The sequence below is a fragment of the Nanorana parkeri genome, unplaced genomic scaffold, assembly GCF_000935625.1.
Source record: "Nanorana parkeri isolate BGI_ZX_2015 unplaced genomic scaffold, ASM93562v1 scaffold127, whole genome shotgun sequence".
Lineage (NCBI taxonomy): Eukaryota > Metazoa > Chordata > Amphibia > Anura > Dicroglossidae > Nanorana > Nanorana parkeri.
The window spans coordinates 327,145-341,623 of NW_017306395.1; the positions used below are offsets into that span (position 1 = coordinate 327,145).

At 43.9% G+C, this 14,479-nt stretch overlaps 1 protein-coding gene across 1 annotated transcript in view; it reads left to right on the top strand.

Annotated features, from left to right (window-relative positions):
- The first annotated feature begins 13,524 nt into the window (after positions 1-13,524).
- The window catches only part of HMX3 (H6 family homeobox 3), a 2,022-nt gene continuing 1,067 nt past the window's right edge, over positions 13,525-14,479 (top strand). Inside the window, exon 1 of the mRNA XM_018553684.1 lies at positions 13,525-13,875. Coding sequence (XP_018409186.1) covers positions 13,575-13,875 — 301 coding nt within the window. The 5' untranslated portion in view covers positions 13,525-13,574. The remainder of the gene's footprint in view (positions 13,876-14,479) is intronic.

Genomic DNA, 14,479 nt, shown 5'->3' on the forward strand with positions numbered 1-14,479 from the left:
ATTTGGTCGATGTTTTTGATCAAAAAATGGGGGCGGGGGGGGGGGGGTGCCCCCATTCAATCTATTTAGCATGAATGGGGAAATTGATTGATTAGTGTATGGTCAGTTTAAGAGGGGCTTACTGTTAGCATGCTGTTTATACAGACATAGAGGGGAATTTATCAAAACTGGAGCAGACAAAATCTGGAACAACTGTGTATGGTGACCAATCAGCATTCACCTTTCATTTTCAAAGCTTAACTGAACAAACTGAAAAGAATGTTTCCTTCTACTGTCGTGGTAAACAACCTGCTTCCCTATTTATAATAGTCTAGCAACTTCAGCGCAAAATTATAGCTAATTTGCCAACAAATGTCAGGTGGTCATAATAATGTCATCTCCAGTCTCTTTTTTTCCTTTTTTTCCCAATAAAACAGCCATATGTCCAGCAAAATCGTGACTGATAAGACTCTTATCCAACATTTATATTCTACGAAACCTTGGAATGTGCAACTGTCCCAACTGTCAAGTGCTTTGGAGTATGTGTGGACTCATTTACATTATTTTGGGGTATCAGCTGATAGGGTTACAGTACTGTACACTTCAGGGATGTGCAGTCAGGGGAGGTATTATGGAGGAAAAAGCTGTCAGCTTCAAGTCTGAACCTGACAGCTTTTCCTCCATTCAGAGCAGCTTGTAACAGGTTACACAGCAGGGAAAGCCTCCCCACCATGTAACCCGTCATGGACGGAGCGCTGCCTGTTAATTACCGGCGGCACTGCATCCGGCTTTTGACAGCTAAGTTAGGTTACACAGCAGCGGGCTTCCCTAATATAGTGAGGCCAGAGCTGCAACAGCCTCTACTCTATGTTAGAGGCTTGAGCTCTGTGGATGGCTTGGACCAATGGCAAAGCACCATCGATCCAAGCTGTCCAATCAAAAAAAAAGAAGAAAAAAACCCCTGAGGACATCAATCTTGATGCCTCAGCAGTGACGAGCAAGAGAGGGACAGGGAGGCTCCTCCCCGTCTCCTCCCTCCCTCCTCCACACGTAGCTCGGTGACCCGGTTGGGGACGGTGCTGGGGGCGGCGTGGGCAGGGGGAATGCCTCAGTTAGCACGGACCTTACTGCACGTCACTGGTGCACTCACCATGTCCTTATATTACGTGGTCATTTGTGGTATAAATAATGTCTGTATTTGAATTCTTTGATAGAAATAACCCAAAATTATGTGTAAAAAGGTCAAATGTCCAAATTAATATTTTCTTTCGGTTTTGATGTTCTTGAGGGAATACGCCATTGTGTTCAGATCAGATCGTCATCGCATACGTAGGCACAGGACTTGTACCCGGTGTACAGGAGACAACAGGGGAGCACAATATGAAATCGCCTCTCCGCACTTATATCTCCGGCTCCTGGTATGTGTAACGGCCTATTAGGAAAACGGATGCAGCATTTAGCTAAGCCACAACGGCTCACAATTTATTCCGAGCACTCAGAGTGACACTTATGTTTAACAGATATCCAATATGAAAGTGTTAAAGCCCATAGTCAATACAATTCTATTTCTGCGCACCCATAAATTACACTTTACATTGGGGAGTGAGGCGCTGCACATCATTTCAGATGCTCCTATAGTGTTGGCTTTGCTGATGAAAGGGCAGACCATGTCCTGCACCATGTGTACACTATCCGACATTCTACGGCACCATGTCTACACTTTCTGATCATCTCCTGCACCATATCTACACTCTCTGATCATCTCCTGCACCATTCCTTCACTCTGTGACCATCTCCTGCACCATATCTACCCTCTCCAATGATCTCCTGCACCATGTCTACACTTTCCAACCATCTCCTACACAATGTCTACACTCTCTGACCATCTCCTGCACCATGCCTACATTCTGTGACCATCTCCCGCACCATGCCTACATTCTGTGACTATCTCCTGCACCATGCCTACATTCTGTGACCATCTCCTGCACCATGTCTACACTCTCCAACCATCTCCTGCACAATGTCTACACTCTCCGTCCATCTCCTACACCATATCTACCCTCTCTGATCACCTCCTGCACCATATCTACCCTCTCTGATCATCTCTTGCATCATGTCTGCACTCTCCAACCATATCCTACACCATATCTACCCTCTCTGATCATCTCCTGCACCATATCTACCCTCTCTGACCATCTCCTGCACAATGTCTGCACTCTCTGATCATCTCCTGCATCATGTCTGCACTCTCCAACCATCTCCTGCACCATATCTACCCTCTCTGATCATCTCCTGCACCATATCTATCCTCTCTGATCATCTCCTGCACCATATCTATCCTCTGTGATCATCTCCTGCACCATATCTATCCTCTCTGATCATCTCCTGCACCATATCTATCCTCTGTGATCATCTCCTGCACCATATCTATCCTCTCTGATCATCTCCTGCACCATATCTATCCTCTCTGATCATCTCCTGCACCATATCTATCCTCTGTGATCATCTCCTGCACCATATCTACCCTCTCTGATCATCTCCTGCACCATATCTATCCTCTCTGATCATCTCCTGCACCATATCTATCCTCTCTGATCATCTCCTGCACCATATCTATCCTCTCTGATCATCTCCTGCACCATATCTATCCTCTCTGATCATCTCCTGCACCATATCTACCCTCTCTGATCATCTCCTGCACCATATCTACCCTCTCTGATCATCTCCTGCACCATATCTACCCTCTCTGATCATCTCCTGCACCATATCTACCCTCTCTGATCATCTCCTGCATCATGTCTGCACTCTCCAACCATCTCCTGCACCATATCTACCCTCTCTGATCCTCTCCTGCACCATATCTACCCTCTCTGATCATCTCCTGCACCATATCTACCCTCTCTGACCATCTCCTGCACCATGTCTACACTCTCCGACTATTTCTTCCATGTACTTTGACCATTTCCTGTCACATGTGTCCGCAGTCTCTGAAAGGTTTATGTAACATTACATTCTCTGACTTCCCTGGCACCTGAGGCCCCTATATCAGGAGAGATGGACACCACTGCTCTACACTCCTGGCTAATTTCTGCATCTCCTCACATTGCTGCTAATTTCCATTCTCTTCAGTATCGTCAATGAAAACCAAAAGAAACCCAAAACAGCAAAAATGTAAAAAAAAACATCAAACATAATTCTGAATCAAAAGTTAAAATTTTTACTAAAATCTGTACAAACAAAACACAATCCATCGTGACTTCCCTTTGAAGAGATTCAATCAATGTGAATGTTGGGTGAGGATTCACTGGGTGGCAGCGTGTGGAATCAAACAACGTGCTAATCACTTTTACCATTCATGGTGCTACCATTGCCGGCTAATCAGCAGTGGAAAACGATCAGGTTTGGCACTTTCTATTACAACCACATACCAGCAATGCGCAGAGCCAGTAGCTGTGGACACTGTTGTCTGCTGGATGCTGCGGACAATGACTCAGCCCGGTCCTAGAGTGGCTTTTCTCTGACATAGTAATATTCATCAGGATTCTGACAGGACGGAGCGAATTATGTTAGTTTGTCTAATCACTGAGCTGCTGCATGTCTGAGCTGCTTTCTCGGTGACAAATTCCCTTTAAAACAGTTTCATCCCCCCATTGAAGCTGGAATGATATTGTCTGTGCGAGGCGTTAGCACTTTGGACGCTGGGAATGGGCGATGAAGGGTTGCTAGCCCCTATCATTGCCTCTGTCAGCCCTGTAATTGATGGGCGGTGTAGGGTGGGCATATGGTCTCTCCCGGCCATAGATCACAGCATCAAATTTTTATTGGTTTAGAGAATGTGCTCGGACTGAATTATGATCTGACCCCCCAACTCAGATGAAGTCAGAAGAAAGTGACCTCAGAAGCCGGGGACGATTTATGGCGGCCTGTGAAATGAGCCCTGATACATCCGATTTACTGGGTGCTCCTGTCACTCCCAATATGAAATAATACTCCCAGCCTCATTCAATAACCCAGCACAAGTGGATATTAGTCCCAAGAGCATGCAATCAACGAGCGTCTGTGACCGGACTGAGTGCAGTGAAAGTGCTCGCTGATTGGCTGCTATGGGTAAGTGTGTTTTGCGGTAGGAATGAAAGTGTATTTAAACTCAATGTGAACATCAATGTAATATGTGGCAGCTCACCGGTCCTTAGATGTGGTGGCTGCATTGGTTTTCTTTTTTATCAACTGCTGATCCTGCAAGTAGCACACTTCCTGTTCTAGGGTGACAACGAGAGTGTAGACATGGTGCAGGAGATGGAAAAGAGTGTAGACATGGTGCAGGAGATGGACAGAGAGTGTAGACATGATGCAGGAGATGGTCAGAGAGTGTAGACATGATGCAGGAGATGGTCAGAGAGTGTAGTCATGGTGCAGGAGATGGACAGAGAGTGTAGACATGATGCATGAGATGGTTGGAGAGTGTAGACATGCTGCAGGAGAAGGACAGAGAATGTAGACATGCTGCAGGAGATGGTCATTGAGTTTAGAAATAGTGCAGGAGATGGACAGAGAGAGTAGACATGATGCAGGAGAAGGACAGAGAGTGTATACATGATGCAGGAGATGGTTGGATAGTGTAGACATGCTGCAGGAGAAGGACAGAGAGTGTAGACATGATGCAGGAGATGGTTGGAGAGTGTAGACATGCTGCAGGAGAAGGACAGAGAGTGTGAACATTGTGCAGGAGATGGTCATGGAGTGTAGACATGGTGCAGGAGATGGTCAGAGAATGTAGACATGGTGCAGGAGATGGTCAGAGAATGTAGACATGGTGCAGGAGATGGTCAGAGAATGTAGACATGGTGCAGGAGATGGTCATTGAGTTTAGAAATAGTGCAGGAGATGGACAGAGAGTGTAGACATGCTGCAGGAGAAGGACAGAGAATGTGCACATGATGCAGGATATGGTCAGAGAGACATGTGTCCCCCTTGTTGGGCCTCTAGTTCCCCTGCACAGCTATGTATCCAGCTCATCTTTTTAGTATCATCTAAGTCAGCGGTGGGCAACTCCGGGCTGCTCATTCCTGAGTAAGTGCGGGGGGAATGAAGTTTACAAATCTTCACCACCTTTCCTACATCTTCCTACATCATGTTTCCTTAGCAAATATGTAGCATAGTGCAGAGGGGAGTGTTCTGAGCAGATGGCCAGATGTGGTAATACTGTACAGGGTCCCTAGCACTTGGTCATATGACATAATATTGCAAACAGTGTGGAGGAGATGGGCAGAGAATGTAGACATGGTGCAGGAGATGGTCAGAGAGTGTAGACATGGTGCAGGAGATGGTCAGAGAATGTAGACATGGTGCAGGAGATGGTCATTGAGTTTAGAAATAGTGCAGGAGATGGACAGAGAGTGTAGACATGCTGCAGGAGAAGGACAGAGAATGTGCACATGATGCAGGATATGGTCAGAGAGACATGTGTCCCCCTTGTTGGGCCTCTAGTTCCCCTGCACAGCTATGTATCCAGCTCATCTTTTTAGTATCATCTAAGTCAGCGGTGGGCAACTCCGGGCTGCTCATTCCTGAGTAAGTGCGGGGGGAATGAAGTTTACAAATCTTCACCACCTTTCCTACATCTTCCTACATCATGTTTCCTTAGCAAATATGTAGCATAGTGCAGAGGGGAGTGTTCTGAGCAGATGGCCAGATGTGGTAATACTGTACAGGGTCCCTAGCACTTGGTCATATGACATAATATTGCAGAGCTAAGACCAGATGGGCGCTTGTCCCCCATGCTGGACCTATAGCTTTCCTGTATGCTAGCCTTCTCATCTGTTTGGCATCATCTATATATAAGTTTACTGTGGGGCAGTTAAGTGAGTGTAGTTCACAGCACCAAGAAATGGGAGAGGGTGTTAAAAATTTGCACTGGGGCCCTTTTCTGGGTAGTTCTGTCACTGCTCAGATATCAATTTGCAGGCTTATAAATGTGGCATTTTCAATAAAGTAGGGCAAATCCTGATCTTTATAAGATCAGGCAAATTAAGATACTTCGTGGCAAAACAGCTGATCTGCGCTCTATAAAGAGTTTTCTTCTCTTCCCCTCTCTTCATGCTCTAGTGATCCAGGGCCCCTGGCTGACCATGATACTGCGGAGCTGCCAGTGAGCTCATCCCGCGCTCGGCCAGCAGGGGGCGCTGCAACACCAATTTCTTCCCTTTATTTCTCTTCTCAACAGCCACTAAAATGTACAAATTCATGGCTGTTATTTTTGATTTTTATGACTTATTTACCTAGTGCCCATATTAAACAATACTGTTAGCGTTTGAAAATTCGTTTTAGGAAACATTTGTTGTTCTAGAGCATCCATAAAAATGTAAAGAACTCCTACACAGCAGAGGAAGTCATTTTTTTGTGCTGTGTTTTAATAGAATTCGCCTATAAAAAGAACGATTTGGTTCCAGTGGAAGATTAAACGTCGCAGACATTTCCATACCATGGAGTGAAATGTAACAAGCATTTTAAGGAAAACATTGTCATTCTTTCAGACCAGAACAGAGTGTATGGATGGGGTGCCCCGAAAATAAGTTCAATAATGATCGCGAGCAACAAAATGTAATTTATTCCAGAAACTCAAACATCTGTCAGCCAGGAATAAAGCTGAGACTGCTCCCAATCCAAAATCACTTTGTACCAATACATGACAGTCACACTGCAAACACCACAGGAAGGATGGATGGGGAGTGATGTATAAGATAGATAGATAGATGATAGATAGATAGATAGATAGATAGATAGATAGATAGATAGATAGATAGATAGATAGATAGATAGATAGATAGATAAGGAAAAAAAGGAAGAAAGAAAGAAAGAAAGAAAGAAAGAAAGAAAGAAAGAAAGAAAGAAAGAAAGAAAGAAAGAAAGAGAAAGAAAGAAAGATGCATAGATTCAAATATATAAAAAGATGATAGGGCACTAAATCATAGGATAGATAAAATCTGAGGTTAAAGATGAATTGTTTTACAGGAAGGGAAAGATAGATAGATAGATAGATAGATAGATAGATAGATAGATAGATAGATAGATAGATAGATAGATAGATAGATAGATAGATAGATAGATAGATAGATAGAAAAGAGAAAAGTTGAATGACTGAGTGGTTGTAAAAAAAATACACAGATACAAATGGGTGGACAGACAGACAGATAAAACATAGGTAAAAATAGTTTTTTATTGGTTATAACTGAGTAGATAGATAGAGAGATAAATAGATAGAATGATAGAAGTGAGGGAAAGAGATTGATAAGGGAAATAGATAATAGATAAATTCAGGGATCAGAGATAGTTTTTTCTGATAAGGGAGAGATGGATAGATGCATGGATGGAAGATAGATAGATAGATAGATAGATAGATAGATAGATAGATAGATAGATAGATAGATAGATAGATGAAATATGGGAATGAGATAGATTGATTGGTTGATTGTAGACAGATACATGGCTGTACATAAATACATATATAACTATATGGAGAGGCGGATGGATGGACAGACAGGTTGGAAGATAGATGACATACATCCATCGCTTGGGCTCCACAGATCCTCTTATCCATGAATCAATGGAATATATTATAGGATGGGTACATGAGGAATCCCTGTGCCAGTCTGGAATGGCATTACACTAAACACTCTTCTACACCTTGATATGTCTGTGTGTTCTTCCAGCTGTCAGGGTGTCACATACACTACACGTGTGTCTTTCTGTTGCCATATCTCAGTATTTCCAAACGACACAATAAAAAGTTTGCAAAATAAAATTGACTGGGAGCCGGTTTATGGGGGAGCTGAGGCTGAGACTGAGACTGAGAACCGGTCTGATCCCTGAGGATGAATTACAGAAACGATTTCCACAATAAAGCAAAGCTGACATTCATCCATCATCAGCTGGAGAGGAGATGACCACAGACACTTTCTCTGATCTCAAATTGTTTTCACTACAGCTCAGGCAGGACAGGCAGACCAGTGTATGACAGACAGACCAGTACGGGACAGGCAAACAAGGGCATGACAGAAAGACCAGTACAAAACATGAAGACCAGTAAGGACAGACAAACAAGTACAGGCGGACAAGGGCATGACAGAATTAGGAGTACAGGATAGGAAGAGCAGTAAGGAGAGACACACAAGTACTAAACAGGCAGACCAGTACAGAACAGACAGACAAGGGCATGACAGAAAGACCAGTACAGAGCAGGAACACCAGTAAGGCCAGGCTCACAAGTATTGGACATGCATACCAGTACATGACAGACAATGGCATGACAGAAAGGCCAATACAGAACAGGAAGACCAGTAAGGACAGACACACAGGTACTGGACAGGTAGACCACAGGACATATAGACAAGGGTATGACAGAAGGACAAGTACAAAACAAGAAGACCAGTAAGGACAGACACACAAGTACAGGAGAGGCAGAACAGTACAGGACAGGCAGACAAGGACATGGCAGAAGGACCATACAGACCAGTAAGGACAGACACATAAATACAGGACAGACAGAGAAGGGCAGGACAGGCAAACCAGCGCAGCACAGGTAGACCAGATAGGACAGACAAACCAAGGCATGATCAGCAGACTAGTTCAGGTTTTGCAGACCAGGGAAGGACAGGCAGACCAGGACAGGACAGGTAGACTATGGCAATAGAGGCAGGACAGGCTGATCAGGGCAAGACAAGCAGGCCAGAAAAGGACACGCAGAACATTACAGGACAAGCAGACAAAAGCAAGATAGGCAGCTCAATGAAGGACAGACAGGCCAGTGCAGAACAGGCAGACCATGGCAGCATAGGCAGAGCAGGACAGGTCTGATTTTTTTACACATCAAAGCTCTTATGACCTCAAAAAATCTGGAAGGTCTGCTAGAGGCCCAATGCTGCTTCATGAATTCTGGAGTCCAAAAACTGCTCCATAGCATCCATATTTGTTTTACCCTTTTTGCCTAATTCAGTAAGTTGTTTTTTTTTTTGTTTTGTTTTGTTTTTTTAAATGCACACTTAAATGAACCGGATCTACTGGGATACGATAAAAAAGAGAATGTACTAATAAAAAAAATCAGAAATGTTATCTTGGTCACAAGTGCTGAAATGCTAGAATGCGTTACCAATCTGAGCGCGTTCATCAAACGTTTCTTACTCACTGTATGAAAACGATTATTACAAATGAGATTCATTATGTACCAAAAAAAAGAGAGGGAAGTAATCATCAGGTTTATTAATTGCTTAACCACGGAAAATTCATGACTCTGAGAACGGGGACGTTTGATTTTATTTAGGTGATAATTAACGCCGTTGTAAAATGGTGACGCCAGAGAGGGGAGACGGATGACAGTGTGGATGTGAAGCGTTTGTCACATTTCCCTGCCCACCTCCAGAGAAGGATGAGCAGCGTGGAGAATGTGCATTGTTTTTCTGGCTTGTACAGAAAACAGAAGTTCCAAAAAAGAAAGATGCATAGATTCAAGTATATAAAAAGATGATAGGGCACTAAATCATAGGATAGATAAAATCTGAGGTTAAAGATGAATTGTTTTACAGGAAGGGATAGATAGATAGATAGATAGATAGATAGATAGATAGATAGATAGATAGATAGATAGATAGAAAAGAGAAAAGTTGAATGACTGAGTGGTTGTAAAAAAAATACACAGATACAAATGGGTGGACAGACAGACAGATAAAACATAGGTAAAAATAGTTTTTTATTGGTTATAACTGAGTAGATAGATAGAGAGATAAATAGATAGAATGATAGAAGTGAGGGAAAGAGATTGATAAGGGAAATAGATAATAGATAAATTCAGGGATCAGAGATAGTTTTTTCTGATAAGGGAGAGATGGATAGATGCATGGATGGAAGATAGATAGATAGATAGATAGATAGATAGATAGATAGATAGATAGATAGATAGATAGATAGATGAAATATGGGAATGAGATAGATTGATTGGTTGATTGTAGACAGATACATGGCTGTACATAAATACATATATAACTATATGGAGAGGCGGATGGATGGACAGACAGGTTGGAAGATAGATGACATACATCCATCGCTTGGGCTCCACAGATCCTCTTATCCATGAATCAATGGAATATATTATAGGATGGGTACATGAGGAATCCCTGTGCCAGTCTGGAATGGCATTACACTAAACACTCTTCTACACCTTGATATGTCTGTGTGTTCTTCCAGCTGTCAGGGTGTCACATACACTACACGTGTGTCTTTCTGTTGCCATATCTCAGTATTTCCAAACGACACAATAAAAAGTTTGCAAAATAAAATTGACTGGGAGCCGGTTTATGGGGGAGCTGAGGCTGAGACTGAGACTGAGAACCGGTCTGATCCCTGAGGATGAATTACAGAAACGATTTCCACAATAAAGCAAAGCTGACATTCATCCATCATCAGCTGGAGAGGAGATGACCACAGACACTTTCTCTGATCTCAAATTGTTTTCACTACAGCTCAGGCAGGACAGGCAGACCAGTGTATGACAGACAGACCAGTACGGGACAGGCAAACAAGGGCATGACAGAAAGACCAGTACAAAACATGAAGACCAGTAAGGACAGACAAACAAGTACAGGCGGACAAGGGCATGACAGAATTAGGAGTACAGGATAGGAAGAGCAGTAAGGAGAGACACACAAGTACTAAACAGGCAGACCAGTACAGAACAGACAGACAAGGGCATGACAGAAAGACCAGTACAGAGCAGGAACACCAGTAAGGCCAGGCTCACAAGTATTGGACATGCATACCAGTACATGACAGACAATGGCATGACAGAAAGGCCAATACAGAACAGGAAGACCAGTAAGGACAGACACACAGGTACTGGACAGGTAGACCACAGGACATATAGACAAGGGTATGACAGAAGGACAAGTACAAAACAAGAAGACCAGTAAGGACAGACACACAAGTACAGGAGAGGCAGAACAGTACAGGACAGGCAGACAAATAGATAGATAGATAGATAGATAGATAGATAGATGAAATATGGGAATGAGATAGATTGATTGGTTGATTGTAGACAGATACATGGCTGTACATAAATACATATATAACTATATGGAGAGGCGGATGGATGGACAGACAGGTTGGAAGATAGATGACATACATCCATCGCTTGGGCTCCACAGATCCTCTTATCCATGAATCAATGGAATATATTATAGGATGGGTACATGAGGAATCCCTGTGCCAGTCTGGAATGGCATTACACTAAACACTCTTCTACACCTTGATATGTCTGTGTGTTCTTCCAGCTGTCAGGGTGTCACATACACTACACGTGTGTCTTTCTGTTGCCATATCTCAGTATTTCCAAACGACACAATAAAAAGTTTGCAAAATAAAATTGACTGGGAGCCGGTTTATGGGGGAGCTGAGGCTGAGACTGAGACTGAGAACCGGTCTGATCCCTGAGGATGAATTACAGAAACGATTTCCACAATAAAGCAAAGCTGACATTCATCCATCATCAGCTGGAGAGGAGATGACCACAGACACTTTCTCTGATCTCAAATTGTTTTCACTACAGCTCAGGCAGGACAGGCAGACCAGTGTATGACAGACAGACCAGTACGGGACAGGCAAACAAGGGCATGACAGAAAGACCAGTACAAAACATGAAGACCAGTAAGGACAGACAAACAAGTACAGGCGGACAAGGGCATGACAGAATTAGGAGTACAGGATAGGAAGAGCAGTAAGGAGAGACACACAAGTACTAAACAGGCAGACCAGTACAGAACAGACAGACAAGGGCATGACAGAAAGACCAGTACAGAGCAGGAACACCAGTAAGGCCAGGCTCACAAGTATTGGACATGCATACCAGTACATGACAGACAATGGCATGACAGAAAGGCCAATACAGAACAGGAAGACCAGTAAGGACAGACACACAGGTACTGGACAGGTAGACCACAGGACATATAGACAAGGGTATGACAGAAGGACAAGTACAAAACAAGAAGACCAGTAAGGACAGACACACAAGTACAGGAGAGGCAGAACAGTACAGGACAGGCAGACAAGGACATGGCAGAAGGACCATACAGACCAGTAAGGACAGACACATAAATACAGGACAGACAGAGAAGGGCAGGACAGGCAAACCAGCGCAGCACAGGTAGACCAGATAGGACAGACAAACCAAGGCATGATCAGCAGACTAGTTCAGGTTTTGCAGACCAGGGAAGGACAGGCAGACCAGGACAGGACAGGTAGACTATGGCAATAGAGGCAGGACAGGCTGATCAGGGCAAGACAAGCAGGCCAGAAAAGGACACGCAGAACATTACAGGACAAGCAGACAAAAGCAAGATAGGCAGCTCAATGAAGGACAGACAGGCCAGTGCAGAACAGGCAGACCATGGCAGCATAGGCAGAGCAGGACAGGTCTGATTTTTTTACACATCAAAGCTCTTATGACCTCAAAAAATCTGGAAGGTCTGCTAGAGGCCCAATGCTGCTTCATGAATTCTGGAGTCCAAAAACTGCTCCATAGCATCCATATTTGTTTTACCCTTTTTGCCTAATTCAGTAAGTTGTTTTTTTTTTTGTTTTGTTTTGTTTTTTTAAATGCACACTTAAATGAACCGGATCTACTGGGATACGATAAAAAAGAGAATGTACTAATAAAAAAAATCAGAAATGTTATCTTGGTCACAAGTGCTGAAATGCTAGAATGCGTTACCAATCTGAGCGCGTTCATCAAACGTTTCTTACTCACTGTATGAAAACGATTATTACAAATGAGATTCATTATGTACCAAAAAAAAGAGAGGGAAGTAATCATCAGGTTTATTAATTGCTTAACCACGGAAAATTCATGACTCTGAGAACGGGGACGTTTGATTTTATTTAGGTGATAATTAACGCCGTTGTAAAATGGTGACGCCAGAGAGGGGAGACGGATGACAGTGTGGATGTGAAGCGTTTGTCACATTTCCCTGCCCACCTCCAGAGAAGGATGAGCAGCGTGGAGAATGTGCATTGTTTTTCTGGCTTGTACAGAAAACAGAAGTTCCAACTTCGCCAACAGTCGGCTATGTGTCATTCGCCTTGCTGCGCGTCTAGTGGCGCTTTCCTAAAACCAATATCCTTTTTTTTTTTTTTGGGTTAATATCTCTGTCCTCATTTGCTGCCTAATTGGACTATATAAAGCCAATAAGAGGCGAGTGGTAGCAGAGTGAGGGAGTTGGAGAGGCCTGCTGAGTCCTCCCCTGATCCCTCCTATGTTCCTCCACCTCCTGCTCCTATCCCTGTGCCCCTCCTCCTCCTCTCTCCTGTTCCCAGTTGCTGTCATCCTCCTCTTCACTCACTTCGCTGACTCTGACTTCCCGGATGGCTGTGTAAGTTGGTCACTTCAGCCTGATGTCTCCTGGCCTTCCCAATGTGGCTTCTGGTCCCCTAGCCTGAGTCACCTGCCTCACCTCCTCGCCTCTCCTAGCTCTGGATTTGGGGAACACAAGGCTAACTCACCCAGCTTTTATTTTTATTTTTTTGGTTGATGGTTCCAACTGTTGTTGTCAGCCATGCCTGAAACTGGACAAGAAAGCAGCACCACCCCAGCCAAGGAGTCCCCCTTCTCCATCAAGAGCCTCCTGACCTATGAGCCCTCCAGAGCAGCAAGGCCACCAAAAGCTTTCTTTACCCCAATCAAAGGGACTTTGGATGGGGCAGCTTTCGCCCTGTCGCCTCTGACTGACCTGACCTTCCCTCGGCTGGAGATACCCACCCAGAGGTTCGCCTTACCTGCGCATTACCTGGAGAGATCCCCGGCTTGGTGGTACTCCTACACCCTGACCCATGGAGGACACACAACCAGGACAGAAGGTAAGAACCCCCTACTATGAAGTTGGGTGTAGGGCCAGGGGAAGGAGGACATATAGACATGTCTTGGAAGGCGTAACTGCTATGCAGTCCTGGGACTTACAGTTCCACCTTAAAATGTAAGAACATTCCATTTTTAATTGGTGCGCAATTCCGCAAATGTGCGTAATTTTGCACAATTGAGCGCACTAAAGCTCCACACAAAAAAGGTGCAACAAAAAAATGAATATGTATGCTTATGAATATTTTCAAATGAATGTGCATGCAGGTGAATATTTTAGGACATTTTTAGCGGCTTTGGGCTCCCAGCAAAAAAGAACAGGGCAGGTGGGGGAGCTAAATTTGTAATAATACTTTACAAGAGACACTGCAATTAACGCTGACTGCGATGAATAGACGTCGCCTAATGTACTAATGGACAGGTGTATTAATAGGGAGCCCAGAGCTCCACAACGCTTCTTTTTCGGCTGCTGCCAAATGAATAGTTTGATGGATGAAAAGAGAGATAATTAGGTAAATAGAGAACGGAAATGGAGGAGTTTTGTGCATAGGGGAGATCAGCTCCAATTACCTTCTTTTTTTGGGGGGGGGTGGGCAGATCTGCCTT